Below are 16,533 nucleotides of genomic sequence, written 5' to 3' on the forward strand. Positions count from 1 at the left end.
TGCGGATTCCTGATGGAGGCTGGGGATTGCACCCTTAATTTGCCGTACATTGTACGGACAGTACGGACAGTTCAACAAGACTACGAAATCCAGATTTGCCTGGAGAATTTTAAGTTCACGTTTCAGATGCAAGTACTCGGGCTCTCCCCCGAACTTGAAACTTTGACTTGCCTGGCAGGATGCCAATTGTTGCGGAAGAATTGCATCCTCGACGCAACTTGAACTCCCGTCCAAACAGCCAACTTCCTCTAAGAGGAGTTCAACAGCTGCTATGGCGTCCTCCAGCTATGGAAAGTTGTTCGGGGGGATTCAAGGGGTTGTCCATGTCAGTCGTCCGGGTTGCCGTTCAGCGGAACCGCGGACTAAGTGAGAAAGTGTACCGGCGAGGCGTTTGAAGGAAACAGATACTTCAATGATAAACTAGCGGCCTAAGCGCATTAGTATACCACGCAGTGCCGCTTGCAATTGTCACCATGCCAGCTGATAAAGACGGACGGGCCATCGCTCGGAGGACCCACGCAATCAATCCCCAAATCGAATCATTTTCCTTATTATCGTAGAACAAAGCTCTCACCAATCTCTCTTCATCCGCCTGTTCCATAGCGGACGGCCTCCACTCCAGGCTTGTGGACTCGCATATCACAAGAGTTTCACCTCATTTCAACTATGAAAAATTACTGGTATCTTGTCAGCTTGTCTACAGCGAGCTGTACTGTCAAAACAAAGATGTTATCAGAACATCGCCAATCATTCTTCGCATCACCCTTATCGGTATGTGCTGTAAGCGTCCTTATACCTTGACAAGGCCAGCGCGTCAATGAGCGGCCAGAAAACCCTATACACGTCTCACCGTTGGTACTGCAATAACTCTGCGTAAGCTGCGTACCGGTGGAAAGCAACAGCGAATAAATGAAACTGGTGCTCAGTTAACTTTAAAACAAAGCTATCTGGAGCTCGTCGACGTTTACAATCCAGAAGGGTTCCAGTACGACTTCCTGTTGGCCGCTCAGCCGCCAAAAACCGTGCAAAACAGGTGGTTGCACCAAAGACTTTTATGCATGTTGATCATAGAAAACGACTTTTTATAAGACTTCAGCCGGTAATGGTTATGCCTTCCGATAGTGCCAAACTCTGTATAGATATGTTAAGCTGGCCTTTGGCCGTCCGCATGATACCAGTTACGGATTCCTGGATATATGCATGCCACCTCTTCCATCAGCATTCCTTCGAGCTGCGAACCCTTTTGAGGTTCTTTTGAGCTCCAATCGACCGCGTGCTTTTATCTACCGACATCTACCTGCCAGGCGGAAAAACGGACGCTCGCGCGCCGCCTCAATCGTTCGCAGCGGCAATATGAAACCCTGAAAAACTCCGCAACATACCGCGCATGAACGCATCGCGCTCATGAAAAATGACCGGTGCAAATCGTTTACGGGACATCCTCCCCTGCTCCGTTCCCGTTCTCCATACGACTCCCCCAACAGCAGGTACACCCTACGAAATCTCTCTTTTTACGGGATAGAGAACTGACTGCCAACATTTGTATACCAACACAATCCTCGCTTAGGTACTGGTGATAGGCCTGCATAGGCTTCCCTGCTTTGGGCAGTTGCGGCGGCTTTAGTGCGTCAGCTGCGTTTCACAGATCGGCCGATCTCCAGATGAACACAATGCAGTGCCGGGCTGCGCTGTCTTTGGAGACGGTTTTTTTGCATATGTAATGTACATATAGACAATGATACCACGCGCGCAAGAGTTTCCTTATATTTCCAGTCGGAGCGTTCTGCTGCACGAGGAGCCTGTAGCCCTCTGTACTTTATGCACCCTCGCGCACTCGTTCGCTCCGCAGAAATTCGTTGTTGCAAACCTCCAGCCTCCCACCAAGTAAGATATATTATACACCCGATGCTGCCCTGTATTCTCTGTTGGAAGGACTAAATAAGCGGATTTAAGGTAGCTGTTCGTTGGCAGCAGCTTGTTACGCCGAAACAAATCTGAGTGCTGTGAGATTTCAGCATGAATTTTGCTTCACAGACTCATTTTGCCTCAACAGCTGGCACGGTGTCTGACGCGAATGGGAAAAAACATGGCACTGCATCCTGGCGGCTGGAGTCGCCAGGCGCAGAGCGCCCCTTGGGTCCGCCTCTGCGAACCTTGCCACAACGTATGGCCATCGGCGAGACACACCGCTTTTTATCTGCATAACATGAGACCAAAATGATAATAGCGTGTTGTATGGCATTACACCATCGAAGACCGGCCTCCTACGGCTGTTGTAAGAGCAAGCTGTTAGTGCTAGAACAAGACTGCGACGAATTGCGTACCAAAGATTGTAAGTTACTTTTTAAGCCTATGTGGTGAAAATCCTAGGTCTGTCATGTTTTGGTTTCGACGGGGTTCAAAGCCATCAAAGGTGCGAAAACGGTTGCACTACCGGCATATGCCTATTTGTATAGCAGGCTTATAATTGGTTACACGCAATGCTATATCTTTGACTTATAGACACATTCTTGAAATTCATATCTCTGTCTCTTATCGAAGAGAGTGCGTACCTTGTCAATAACTGGCCTTATTAACAATTTACAATTGCTTTTACCTGACTCGTTTAAGATGTTTAGGCTTTAGTCCATTCAATGAAGCAAGAAATTACCTTGTGGGCTTAACTCGGCTTTGTCCCTTTAAACAAGAATCTAACGTTTTCTGTAATCAACGCGAGCAATGGGTAAAGGAGGCGGTTGTGGTGCAAGCAAGGCGGTGCGGGTGCCAAGTGACATTGCACAGCCCGTGGCACAGGTGCGTGGCATTGAGGTCTCGTCCAAAAGCCTGAGAATTCCCCCCAATATAAACATACGCAAACAAGGCCACTATGCCTCCTTACGTGCTGGACGAACATGTTGAGTCGCAGTTAACAAAGTCTCTCTCCGATGGTGTTGGAGCCGTGCAAAACCTTGTCCACCACCGCTTCTTCCAACCGTTACCTTTTCAGCGTCGCATCCCCTTAAGCTTGGTGGCACTGACTCATGCTTAAGTCAAAGCACATGGTTGGCGAAGGGCTGGGTATGGCATTGTATTGTGGACCTTGCTTTCCTCTTCCACAACCTCCCTCCCACCACTCGTCCTCCTCCTCCTCCTCCTCCGCCACCATACACATGTCCATCCCAAACTACATCTCGCGCCTTTGCGGTTTTAAATCACATACACACATACATACGCATAGATACATACATGCATACGCACGAACACTCCGACTCGCGCACGTAAGCATTTTACGCAAATGTTCCCGGACACGTGCGCTTGCCAACTAACTATTGTTTACTGTTGGGTTTCAAGGAGGATGACGAACACGAGGTCCGCAACCCTGACACCCAATTGCCAAACAGGAGGAGGACGATGAGGCGTTCTGGCACTTGTACGTCAGTTGGACTAACGAGGACGAGCAGAGCCCTGGAAGGTACGACACGCCTAGAAGTACTGTGCGGGAAACAGCAAAGGAGAAGTCTGCATGGTGCGATTGCCGGCCCCCCGGGGGGGGGAAGAAGGAGCCCCCAGCTGGGATCTTTCCTCCGGGAAACCTCTCCCTCTCAGCCACCAGGGGCTGACCCACCTCACCCATCTAACAGACCGTCAAGTCAATCGAGCTAAACGCAACACCCGCCATGCTCCACCAAAACCAACACCAACACCAACATCAGCGCCACCAACACCTAACACCAACACCAGCACCACCAGCACCGCCAGCACCAGCGAAACACGCAGCGGGGTTTCCCTGTTGGCATAGTATTGTGCTTGATGTAGGTGGTGTGAGTACAGGCCCTTCTTAACATACCAGCCGTACACCGCGTACGGCAAGCATCCCGGCCATGGGGCCGTAACATTGAAACATGCAGAACAGCTGCAGACCGCTGTGTAGGTCGCGATGCGTTGTGCCCCCCCCCCTAGGGGGGCGAAGTGACATTAACCGAGAGGCCTTGCGTCTGAGGCCTTGCATGATTGATGACTTCCTTGCCCAAATCGCACTGCGCGCCTTCCTCACTCCGTACGACACCCTGGACCGCAGGATCATCGCGCCTCCCCCAGGCGTTACATCTCCAGCATACACAACGGGTGCCGTACGTTTGTCGTACCTGCTGGATTTTGTCGCCACGCAGCTACCCCGGGGCGATCCCAACATGCCAACTTGGAGCGTCGCGCTCAATCTCGTACAGCCCGCAACCTCCGAAACGAACTTGCCTTACGCGTCCCTGCCGGAAATGGCGCCTCACGTACTCCCGTACGGTACGACAACGCCGTACTATTTCGTCAGTCACGCTTGGAGCCGGCCGCTGCGGGAGGCAGCGGATATGTTGGCTCATCACTTCCGGGGGAGAGACCCCCGGGAGGTGTACGTCTGGCTAGATGTGTTTGCCATACGGCAGCAGACCTTTACTGCCGTACCTAAACCGCCGGATATGGCGGCGCTGGAGGCGGCGCTCCGGGTGCGTGGGGTTTACGATTATGCGCGTATGTATGTATGTATGTATGTATGTATGTATGTATGTATGTATGTATGTATGTATGTATGTATGTACGTATGTACGTATGTACGTACGTATGTGTGTGTGTGTGTTTGGCGCCGATGCAAGCAAAAGAACAAAAGAGAAACGGATAAATTTATCTCCTGGGTTGAATCGATATGTTGGTGTGTGCCATCTCCGCCGAAGCGCTCTGGGACGTCATCCCTGGGTCGACTCCTGGCTAACTAGATTGGCATTAAGCAGGGTCGGGCAAAACGGAGTATAAAAGCTGTAGAAAAGGGGGAAATCCAGGCGAGGTCTAAATCCATATGCGTGAAATGCAGCTAGGCTCGTACTTTTTATTACGCTTCCGGCTAGGCGCCCCCCGGCCTCCGAAGGTCCCCCCTGGAGTCATACCGCAGATAGCCGCCAGTATGCGTCGTACGTGCGTGTGTATGTGCGTGTGTTTGTGTGTGTGTTTGTGTGTGTTTGTCGAATAGACGTGGTGGAGGCGGTGGAGATTGTACTCAAGAGCGTGCGTGCGTGTGTGTGTATGTGTAAACGTGTTTTGCCGTACACAGAACTCGAGCGGCGTACTGCTCTGCCTGGATGAGGCTGGCGTGGCGCTACGGCGCACGTGGTGTTTGTACGAAGCATGGGTGGGCGCTACTGCCCCGGCGGGGGGGGCAGTAGCAACAGCAGCCGCAGCGCCAGCAGCAACAGGAGCTGAAGCAGCAGGGGCGGCAGTAGCAGGAGCTCATGAGGCGACGGGGGGGCCTTTGGATGCTGCTAAGGGAACAGGGTCCAGGCCGAGCTCGTCGGCGCCAGGGGGAGCTGCCGGTGACGGCAGCGGCTGCGGGAGCGGTACGGCAGCAGCGGTGGCGTCGGCGGCCGGGGCGCCGCCGCCGATGGGCGTTACGGCGCTGACTCCTCGTGCGATGACGCCGGAGGAGCGAGCCCGACTGTTCAGCAAAGTAAGTACGGCGAGTACGGGCCAGTGAGCTACACTCTATATATCCTGCTCAACCGACGCGTCGTACACCCGTCCCAAACAAAACCGGCACACGTGTCTCCCTCCCTCGCGTGCCTTCGGCACATTTCCGCAGATCGATGTACGGCAGTCGCGCTGCAAGTATAAGGCGGATCGCGATTCGCTGCTGGCGGCTGCTCGCACTGCCGCTGGGCAGGGAGGTCTGGACACCGTGAACGCCACCTTGCGTTTGGCGTTGATGCTGAAGGTAGGGATATGTGTGTCTCTGTGTGTGCGTGTGTGTGAGAGAGAGGGAGAAAGGGGGTGGAAGGGGGGACAGAGAGAAAGGGGGAGGGAAAGGGGGAAGGGGGAGAGAAAGGGGGAAGGGGGAGAGAGAGGGGAGAGATGGGGAAGGAGAGAGAGACAGAGAGAGAGAGAAAGAAAGGGGGGTGTTGGTCGAAATAGCTGCGTTTCAATGGATTGACCCGCGGGCAGGAGCTGGCGAGGGTGGCTGTGTGTATGAATGTATGTATGTATGTATGTATGTCCTTACGAGCTGGTGTGAACGCTTCCCGCGGACATCCTACCTGTCCCTTCACTTGCCAACACCTTCGAGCACTTCACCAACATGCCAGGCCATGGCCATGGCATAAGAGAACGTTGTCCCCATTCCACGGCGGGACTTTGGACCTAACTGCACGTCGAGGCGGGTATTGCACATCTATCTAACTATCTGACACTATCTAGGCTACTAGATCTCGTGCCTCCTTCCCTTTCTTCGGATAATACATCTGCTGTAGCAATTCAAGATCCTACATGTGCTAGGCGTCCGGGTAACGGCAGTGTTGAGGCCTTATCGTTTCCCTTCACCCTCACTCTCCCCTCTGAGCCCTTCCCTTCCCCTTCCCGTGGAACTCACTCCCGTTTGCCCTTTTTGGATTGGACTGCACTGCACTGCACTGCACCGGACTGGACTGGGCTCACAGCCCCTGGTGGCAGATGTGCACCACGATCTCAATCTGGGTCGCGTGGTTGAGGTGGGTTCTTGAGTGGTTAGGAGGTGGTCACAAGGGGGTGGTCGTTGCGTTCATGCGACAGTTGGTTTCTCATATACTTGTGTGACGTCGATGTGGTGGGTCAGAACACGTCACATCATCGGGGTGGAAGGAGAATGTTAATGTTCGCATGTATGTATGTACGAATGTGTGTAGGGTTGCTTGGTGGGTGGGTGGTGGGGTTTTCTTAGGTCCCCGGGAAGGCGTGAGACCTCGGCCTGGACCGGCCTGGCGTCCCCCCCCACCCCCCTGGTCCCTTTCCGTCAATGTATAAATTTTTTTACCCAACGCCCCCCTCTCCCCGCTCATTTTTGTATGCCCGTACAGGTTCAGGAGCTGTGGGATATGAGCCAGGTGGACAGCTGGTTGGCTCTGCCGGAGAGCAGCAAACACTTTTCGGTGAGTGACGTGAGGAGGGGGGCCAATGTACGGGTGGGGGAGCAGGTAGGGGAGGGGAGCAGGTAGGGGTGGGGGAATCGCGGGGAGCAGGGGGTTATGGGGGGGGAGAAATGGGTACCTTACTGTGTTTGTGGCCGACAAATGGAGCTGACTAAGAGAAGCTGCAGGCGGCTGCTGGCCGTACCTGTAATTGTAACGTGACGTAGGTTCTTGTACGTGGTTGAGGGATTGGGGGAAACACGTGCGTGCGTGTGTGTGTATGTGTTTTGTGCGGACACGAAAGCCGTACTCGGGTGCGTTTCCCCTGGGAAGCTTCTGGTCTTTTATCAGATCCCTCCCTCGTCCCGTAATTCTCCGGCATGCTCGTCCTGTCGTACAGGCACTGGCGTTGTACGGCCCCGCGTGCAGCGGCAAGACCGTGGCCGCCGCCGCCGTGGTGCACCACCTGAGAACCCGGGGAGTGCCGCTGGCTGCTCACTTTTGTAACGTATCAGACGTCAGGTGGGGGGTGCGTGTATGGAGGGGTGGGTTGGTGTGGGAACGTCGGTCAAGGCAATGCGCGATGGGGAAAGAGGGTTTCGGCCCACACAGGACAATGTACGATACCGTACACGCAAGGGCCGACCCCCTCTTTCCCCATACATATGTACATACGTATATAAGTATCGAAAGGGAACGACATCGCCGCATGTCGTACACTGTGTATATTGCTTTCCTATACCCTCCTCTCCTCCCCCACCCCACATTTTACCCCGTACGCACACATACACACATGTATACATACATACATACACACACAGGACGCTGGATCCCGTGGCTTTAGTCGTGTCGCTAGCGCTACAGCTGGCGAACGCGCCCGGCATAGGGCCCCGCCTGCTACAGCAGTACGGCGAGCTGCCGGCCGGGCTTCTTGCGGACCTGGTGTCGTACAACAACACTGCAACGGCGCTGGAAACGGCTTTTGAAGCGTTGCTCGTACAGCCGCTGCAGGTAACGTGTGTGTGTGTGTGTGTGTGTTGTGTGGGGTGTGTGTGTGTGTTTGTATGTAATAATAACGTCGTATGAGTGATGTGATGGTACTAATGTATATATAGAGGTACGGCATGGGCGTGTACGATAGGAATGTATGTGCATAGCTTGTTGAACGCTTGACAGCCAGAACATTCTGGAACCGCCCACACTCACTCACCCACCTACCTACCCATCTACCCAACTACCTATCTACCTACACAACTGCCTACCTACCTACGTATCTGCCCACCTGAATACCTATCACGCAGATATTTCCGTACCGACGGCCCTTTCTCGAAACCGCAATTGCAACTTGCCTGCCTGCCTACTTGTTTGCCTGCCTAACCCCCTGCCTGTTTGTCTGTCTCTGTCTCTCTGTCTGCCTGTTTGTCTGTCTGTCTCTCTGTCTGCCTGTCTGTCTGTCTGTCTGTCTGTCCGCCTGACGACCGTAGCGGCTCGAACAACCGGAGGACGACAGCGGCTGCGCCGACGGGGCCTCTGCCGGCGGCACCGGCGGCCGCGTGTGGCAGGACAATGGGGATTTGGGGGCGCTCGGCGGCGGCTGCGATGAAGAGTTGGACGACGCGGCGGCGGCGGCGGCAGCGGGTGGTGCTGGTGGCGGCGGACGGGGTCTCCAAGGCCTGGGAGCCAAGTCCGTGCGAGCGCCGCCCAAGTGGCAAGGACCCCCCAAGGTAAGCAAGGACTCGCCGCCGCCGCGGCAATACTGGCGAGAAGGAAGTACGGCAGAGTGTCGTACCCTGCCCTAGACCAATCTGGGGTACTTGCCGGGGTACCTCACCCTTGTTCTACCCCTCCTCTCATCGGCCTATGTCGTACTGACATCCAGTTCCTGCAACGTCCTCCTCCTCCTCCTCCTCCTCTCCCGCTTTATTTGCGCTTTGGGTGCCAAAGCCCCAACCCCGCCATCCACACCCCCAACCTCATCCTGCCAACCTATCTGAACCAGCCCTGTCACATAAGCTCCTCCCTACCGCCCACACCCCGCCCCTCCCCCGCTCCTCACCTCCCGCCCACACCCCGTGCGTTGTCACCTTATGTGTTTCTCCCCTCTCTCCCCCCCTCTCCCCCCCTCTTTCCCCCCCCTCTCCCCCCCTCTCCTCCCCTCTCCCCCCTCTCTCCCCCCCCTTCCCCCCCCTCTCCTCCCTTCTCTCTTCAGGTGACGCTGTTGATCATTGACGGAGTGGACCAGGCGGACGGGGCGGTGATGGGGGGATCAGCGCCTTTCGATAACCAGGTAGGGTGCCGTGTGGGGCTGGGGTAGGTGGAGGTGGAGGTGGAGGTGGTGTCGGGATGATATCGGGCTGGTGCGGGGCGGGGTTCTGGAGGCTGAGGGGTTTGGGGGGGATGGAGGGGATGTCAGAGGTACGGCAGTGATGGTGATGGTGGGGCGCTGGCATTGGGATGAGGTTGAGAAGCGTGAGTGTGGCCGTGGAGGGTTTCCCCCAATACAATGTGTCGGTGTCGGTGTCATCCCGTGATGCCATGATCGAATCACGTCCGCCACCCCCTTTTTTCTCCCTCTCTCACCCCCTTTCTTTCTTTTCCCCAACCCAATTTCCCCTTCTCCCCCTCAGGTGCTTCAACTCATTGAGGATCACCTCCCCAAGCTGCCATCGTTTGTACGGCTCATCGTGACGAGCAGGTCTCTGTCGTACATTGTACCGCGCCTAACCGACCGGCTGTCGCCCCTGGAGTTGACGCCAGAGGCGCTGCGCCCCATAGGGCCCTTCATGCGCAATGTACGGCTGGCCATTGCTTCGATCGATTCCACACTCAGCCGCCGCCACCGAGCGTCGGTAGCGTCGAAGCTCGTCGGACGGTCCCATGGGTCGCTGCTGTACCTAAAAATTGCGTTGTGTTGTCTAGAATTGGAACGTGACGTGGCGGCAGCGGAGGCGGAGGCGGATCTCATGGCAGCGGCGATAGTTTCGTTCAGCGACCGCGGTGGCGGCGGTACGGCAGGGGAGGAACTTGTACGGACGCTGAGTCGGTTGGCATCGACCAAGAAGCAGGTGGGGGGTTGGGGGTTGGGGGGGTTGTACGACAATGGGTTATGCATGTATACGTGCGGGGACGTATGTATGTATATCCGTGCGTGTGTGTGTATAGCAGGGCATGAAAGCAACAAGTTTATATGAGGGGCAGGGTTTTAGGGCTTCTCTATCTATTAATCTATTAATCTATCTATCTACCTATCTATCTATCGCGCGCGTGCGTGTGTATAGTATTGAATACAGCCTTTAATCCGCACTGCACAGTCACCTCCCCCCCGTCCCCCCCCCTCCCTCCCTCCGCCCCTCCCTGCAGTCCATCTTGCACCAGTTTCCGTCCAGCCTGGGTGGGCTGTTGGAGCGTTACCTAACAGTAAGGTATGTACGGCATGGGCTGCAGTACATGGCTGTCGTACGATTAAACAGGGGAATTGTGCTTGACACCTGGTTTGAGGGGCCCCCAAGCCTGACCCTAAGAGAAGCCCCTTCTGTCTGTCTGTATCAGGATCCGCCTACTTAACAGTACGGAGCTACGAAACAAAGCCGCCGCCGTACTGGCCGTACTGGCCGCGGCGCGAGAGCCCTTGACGGCGATGCAGATCGCCGCCACGGTTGGTGGTAGTGATTGTCGTTGGTACGGCAGTACGACATCCTCTGTGGTTGAGGGAAGGGGTGGGGCAGCGGCGGCCTCGGCAGCGCCGCTGACATCGCTGCTGGCGCCGCCACCGGTGGCGACCAGGGGCCTGCTGCCGGAGCTGGTGGCGCGTGGCCTTGGAGCGCTTGTACGGGTTCGCGGGCCCCCGGGCCACGTGGCCCAGGAGGTGTTGCTCGTACACTCGGCGGTTTCGGAGTGGCTGCAGGTACGCCTTTTAACCGCATGTCGTACAGCGGGCGTTTGCACAACCATTGCAAACCCCACCAACCCATATCCCTCCTTTCAGTCGTCCATTTAGCTCGTAACATGGTCGTACATAATGATCATCAATCCAGGTCGTCGTACATAAAAAAAGTACGATTTAAAATGTTTAAAAGCCTTGCTAGCGTATTTCAGAGCACATAAACCCTTGCGACCTTCAAATCCATGTGAGCCCCGTTGCGGCCGCCGCCGCGAGTACGGCAAGGCGCTGTGTAAGACACCGCAAATGCCGCCACACGTCCGCCGCCGTCGCAGCAACCCAAGCCCCGGGTCCTCCTCGGAGGGTCAGTGATTGTGGATCTCGCCGCGGGTCATCGAGCCCTGGCGAGCCACTGCCGCGACGATGCGCTAGGCTGCCTCCACCGCGGCCGCCGGCCGCCGTACGGCTACAGCGTCCGACACATTTTCCTGCACGTCGGCCTGGCAGCCATGGCGGCTAACGCCGCCGAGGCGGCAGCGGCGGCGGCTGGCGCTGGCGGCGGTGGTGGTGGTGGGGGCGGCGGCGGCGGTAGCCCCGTCTCCCCTCCTCCCGTCTCGCCCTCCTCTGTTGCCACAACCGCCCGGTCCTCCGGCTGGCAGAATCGCAGCCGGAGTGGTACGTCGTACAGTAGCTCCGCCGCGGTGGCGTTGGCGGCGGCTCTGGCGGCGGCGGCGGCCGCCGCCGACTGGATCGCCACCCTGGAGCTGTTGTTGCAGCGTCTGGATCTTTGGACGAGCATCTACACCGCCGGCGCCGGCGGGGCCGCTAGGTTGGCATTATTAGAGGGTGGAGGTTCCTTAGAAACGAAGAACGTTTACGACACGATCCAATGTTGACGATCTTGGCTGCCTGCCTGCCTGCCTTGCTGATTTTGTGTCTTCCATTCCCAAATTCGTTTGTGTCGTTACCTCAACAGCGAGCTGCACATCTCTGCTCGGCCCCGAAACCAAGCAAATATCTTTTTTTCAAAATTTGAACCGGCCTTGCGAGTGCAACATGGATCTCTTTCATCTTTGTTGTTCCATTCCATGTTTTCATTCTTTTTTTCCCTCCCCTTGTCCCATCCGCTGGCTGCTTCAGGTGGGTAGTTTTGGCGCTGGCGTCACTGCCAATATGCTCAATCCCCGCCGCTGACCCCGGGTCTACGGACTCGCCACTGCTTATGCTTTTGGCGGAGGCTCGGCGGTGGCTGTTGCTGTACCACAGTCAGTTATGTTGGTTTCCGTTGGCGGTTGTATCATCTGCGGCAACGCTGCCGGAGGATTCAGCACTGCGCAGCCGGGCGCTCGAGGTGAGCGTGTTGTTTTGGTTTTGGCGGTGGGTTGGGAAGTGTTGATGGTGTTGATGGTGGTGGTTTATATTTATATGCATATGCAGTACGACCAAAAAAGGGGGCCGAGAGTGAAAAGGAAAGGACACAGACTGTACGACATGTTTTGAGAGTGTCATGTGCCGAGGTGTGGCAGGTGTCCCCTTTTCTTACAACCCTTAAAAACCCTCAGCGCTTTATTCGTTATGAATAATATGATGACACGGCATATTCACTCTAGTAAATCTGGTATTGTGTTTTTTTTGTAATTAAAACATTATAATTGTAAAAAAAGTGGTTGGTAAACCCTAACATTATAGAGACAATCTCTGTATTGTTTATAGAGTCTAGTAAACTAGATGATAAGGTTTAGGATGCTCCTAAAACCCTAAAACCCTGAAACTCCACTTCCCACCACCATTATAACATTACTCCATGCCGCCCTCCCATCCACCGCCCTTTCCCCACCCCACATCGCATGATAATGGCCGTTATCATTGGCGGACCGATTGATTGCCTGGCTTCCCCCTCGTCGGCATTGTACGACATTGTACGGCAATGTATTGCATTGTCGTACGTGGTGCAGTTCTCAGCGGGTCCGGATCCCTTTGAGTATTACGAGCCAGAGGTGACCACCATCACTGTCACACCCGTTGGGGCTCACAACAGAGGGACAGCTGACGGCGGCGGAGGCGCTGGCGGAGGTGTCGGAAACGGCGGCTCCGCCGCCGCCGCCGCCGCCGCCGCCGCCACCTCCTCAGGAAAGGCGGCCGCGGCAGGGGCTGTGACGCCTCCGCTGCCGGCGACTCCAGAGCTGCCTGGCGGCGCCTCCGCCGCCTCCGCCTCCTCCTCTGTCCTGAAGGACCCTCTTGAGACTGAGCACCTGTTGCTTTTGAGCACGGGTGATGTGTGGTCGGCGTGTTTGCAGACTCTAAGAACCAACGTGGGAAAGGTGGTGGGGGTGGCCATGCAGCCGGCGGGGAGGCTGGTCGCGATGGTGCACGGTGAGGGGGGGGGGCAACTGGGTTGGGGGTTGGGGCTGGGGTTGGGGTTGGGAAATGGCGAGGAAGTGAAGGGAAGGAGGGAAAAAGGGGTTGAGCGGGAAGGGGATGTGACTGGAGTTAGAGGGGAGGGAAGGATGGGAGGGAGGGAGGGGTGTTGAGGGGGTTGATTCGGAAGCCGGGGAGTCTGGGAGATTGTGTTTGGGCGTATGTCGAAAGAGTATGTGTGTTTGTGCGCGTGCGCGCGCGCGCGTGTGTGTATGTGTGTGTGCGTGTGTTTTGTCCCTCCAAACTCGGAGGCAAGGCAAGGCGAGGCAAGGCAGCAATGAACGCAACAACTGCTTGCCGTCATGAAGGTCGGCTCCGGACGCTCCCCTGAATGGGACGGGGACGGGGGCGGGGGCTCCCACATTCCACCATTGGGGCTTTTTTCCCCTCTCGCCCCCTACACCTCCCACATCCCCGCCTTCGCTTGGGGCCCCTATTCACGCACTACCCCCTCTACACACACACACACACACACACTAACCCCCCCACCCTTACCCTACCCCCCCAACCCCCCACCCTTACCCTACCCCCCCAACCCCCCACCCTTACCCTACCCCCCAACCCCCATCCCCCCCAACCCCCCCGCCCCCCCCACCCCCCAACCCCCCCAGACGACCAGCGGGGCATCTCCCTGTGGGACGTGTGGGGCGCCAGACAACTGCTCACGTTTGCCAAGTCCACAGAAATGGGCCCCAACCCCACCGCCGCTTTCTTCACTCCGGATGGACGCAAGCTCGTTTGCGCGGGACGTGAGTAATGAGAGGAGCTAAAACTAAAAAGATTTAGAAATTGCAAGATCCGCCGCCGCCGTCGCCGTCATGTCATGCTGGTGTGCCGTATTGTTATCCTTCCTGTCTGTCTGTCTGTCTGTGGGTCGTGGCCGTCTCGGTCCGTTTGCCCCCTCTCCTTCCCCCGCTTTCTTTTTACCAGTTATTTTCACCCCACATATCATTCCCTTCCCTCCCTAGATTCCGTTCACACACACCAGCCGTGCCTCCCCTATTTCCCCACCCCTCCCCTTCTTACCCTCAATCTGCCTTCTCCATCCGTGCCTAACCCCTAACCATCCCCCACCCCGTCCTCCACGTAATTCCCCAAGCCCGTCTTCCCTTCCCCTCCCTTCTGCGTCGCTTCCCACTCCGTGTTTCTCTTTCCCGTCCCAACCCCTTTTTAGGCGCTGTGTTTGTGTGGGAGATCGCCACGGGTCGCTTGTTGTGGGAGCTGTGCAAGGTGCCGCCCAGGAAGGGCGGCTCGGGGCCTCGCGGGGGGCTGCTGGGGGGGCCAGGGGGGGCGGGAGCTGGGGGCGGCGCTGCCGCGGCGGCAGAAGTTGGCGACCTGGACGGTCCCGTCACTGCGCTGGCTATATCACCCGGCGGCGGCCGTGTGGCGGCAGGGCACGGTGCGTGAGAGCGTGTACGTATGTATGTATGTATGATGTGTGGGACAGGGGGGTCATATCTTCACCCGGCGGCCGCTACCCGGCAGACCCTGCCGGGCTCGGTATTTCGGGACACTCTCATGCAGTCACCCTAAGCCAACTTCTCAGTGGATCGCTCAGGTTCCGCACCCACCTCCGGCGTCCGACGGAATCTGCCGGATCAACGGCGGCTCAAGTTCATCCCTGGTCAGCTCGCAGATCAACTTTCTATCCCATGTCGCCACCGTTCGTCGAATAGGGGCACTGTCACCTTCCACCATAGGATGGCGTTTCGACCTTGACCAGTCTCGAACCCGGGAATCTCCCGGGGGCATTGGTGTGAGCGTTACCAGTAGTACCTGACCTGTGTGTATGTATGTACGTCGTGTGTCTGCCTGTCCCTTCCGTACACGGTGCCCGTCTGTGTCCCGATGTACATGTTTGTATAGTGGATAAGTTTCGACTGGAATTTTACAGATCGGAAGTGCCCGGTGTTCGATGTCACGCAGAGCAAAACACACACGTCAGCTAGCTAGGTAGCTAACTAGGGGCGCGGAGGTCTTAAACCCCTGGAAACCCCTAACCCCCACCCCACCCCATCCCCCCCCGCCCGCGCCCTCCCCCGCACACTGCCTCCACCTCCGTCCTCAGTCAACGGCACCATCCGCATCTGGGACATCTCCTCTGGCAAGCTGCTGTGCGCCATCGCCGTACAGCACCGCCGTACGGTTACGGCAATGGGTTTTTCCCTTCCACATGGGCGGGAGTTGCTGACGGCGCACGGGGAAGGGGGGGATGCAGCCCCCAAGGCCCTGGCACCGATTGGGGCGGAGGAGTTGGAGGACGTGCCCACGGCGCTGATCAAGGCTGGTGTGTGGGTTTTTTGGTTTCGGGGGGGGGGGGGAGAGGGGATGCCGGTTCTCGTGTTTTAGGGGGGAGAGAGGAAGGGGGATGGGGGGAAGGGGGGGAATTGGGTATTTTTTTGCGTGTGCGGGGTAGGGGGGAGGCCAAGAAAACCAACCCATGTGGTACATGTTCACTCCAGGACGCAAACCCCTACGTACTTAAATGTACGGCACAGGTATCTTCAACGGCATCGTGTATTCTCTTCCCCCTTACCCCCGACTCCTAAATTCATTCCAAATCTCCCCCACCCTCCCACCCAAACCCACTGCGCTGCTCGGTGCCAAACCAAACCCTACCCAGACGAGCTGCCCATCCACGTCTGGAGACTTCAGGGGAATTCGTACAAGGAGCTCGAGGTACGGATTTGTACGGCAGCATGAGTACAAATTGGGATTCACAGCCGACCCTTCTAGACCTTTGGAACGACATTTCTCCATAAAGCGTTGCCAACCAAGTGCGCAGAGCGGTGTTACCCCCCCCCCGCGGCCCCCACACGCACACACACACACGTTAACGAACCCAACGCGGCTCTCCGAAAGAAAGGCACACCGGTGGGCGGTCGGAGGTGATGCGCAGCTGAGGGCGGTGGGGCGGCATTTGCATCTGGGTAGTGAGGGCCAGCGGACCCGAGCAGAGCCCCACCAGGGGGCCCTTTACCGGGTACAACCATAACAATTTGGAACCATCTTTTCACAGGCAAATCTAATACGCTCCCCCTGGCCAGCTCCGAAACCCAAACACATGAACCCACTGGTCGGCCCGTTCATTCCACATCACATCCGCACTCCACACCGCACCGGCTCCGAAACCGAAGTTCCCCCGCCTGGGGCCCCCCTTCCCCCCATTCGTTCAGATCCTCAAGGGCCACACTGGCCGTGTCAACACACTGACCTTCTCCACGGGGGAGCGGAACGTGATGGTCACAGGCTCGGGTGGGACAAGGGCGGGGAGGGGAGGGGGTTTGTGTTAAGAATATGAAGGAGGCAAGGAGACTGGTCGCGATATAAGCGTCACCA

At 56.8% G+C, this 16,533-nt stretch overlaps 1 protein-coding gene across 1 annotated transcript in view; it reads left to right on the top strand.

Moving 5' to 3' along the window:
• Positions 1-2,718: 2,718 nt before the first annotated feature.
• The window catches only part of VOLCADRAFT_98915 (uncharacterized protein), a gene marked incomplete at both ends in the record, with an annotated part of 22,116 nt that continues 8,301 nt past the window's right edge, over positions 2,719-16,533 (top strand). The window contains 23 exons of the mRNA XM_002957744.1: positions 2,719-2,793; positions 3,381-3,451; positions 4,058-4,475; positions 5,075-5,467; positions 5,600-5,731; positions 6,450-6,500; positions 6,846-6,917; positions 7,297-7,418; positions 7,718-7,907; positions 8,381-8,620; positions 9,106-9,183; positions 9,524-9,961; positions 10,257-10,318; positions 10,680-10,800; positions 11,112-11,605; positions 11,917-12,127; positions 12,732-12,849; positions 12,907-13,149; positions 13,806-13,943; positions 14,369-14,593; positions 15,263-15,481; positions 15,818-15,873; positions 16,371-16,449. Coding sequence (XP_002957790.1) covers positions 2,719-2,793; positions 3,381-3,451; positions 4,058-4,475; positions 5,075-5,467; positions 5,600-5,731; positions 6,450-6,500; positions 6,846-6,917; positions 7,297-7,418; positions 7,718-7,907; positions 8,381-8,620; positions 9,106-9,183; positions 9,524-9,961; positions 10,257-10,318; positions 10,680-10,800; positions 11,112-11,605; positions 11,917-12,127; positions 12,732-12,849; positions 12,907-13,149; positions 13,806-13,943; positions 14,369-14,593; positions 15,263-15,481; positions 15,818-15,873; positions 16,371-16,449 — 4,246 coding nt within the window. The remainder of the gene's footprint in view (positions 2,794-3,380; positions 3,452-4,057; positions 4,476-5,074; positions 5,468-5,599; positions 5,732-6,449; positions 6,501-6,845; positions 6,918-7,296; positions 7,419-7,717; positions 7,908-8,380; positions 8,621-9,105; positions 9,184-9,523; positions 9,962-10,256; positions 10,319-10,679; positions 10,801-11,111; positions 11,606-11,916; positions 12,128-12,731; positions 12,850-12,906; positions 13,150-13,805; positions 13,944-14,368; positions 14,594-15,262; positions 15,482-15,817; positions 15,874-16,370; positions 16,450-16,533) is intronic.

Source organism: Volvox carteri (assembly GCF_000143455.1).
Source record: "Volvox carteri f. nagariensis unplaced genomic scaffold VOLCAscaffold_79, whole genome shotgun sequence".
NCBI classification, from domain to species: domain Eukaryota; kingdom Viridiplantae; phylum Chlorophyta; class Chlorophyceae; order Chlamydomonadales; family Volvocaceae; genus Volvox; species Volvox carteri.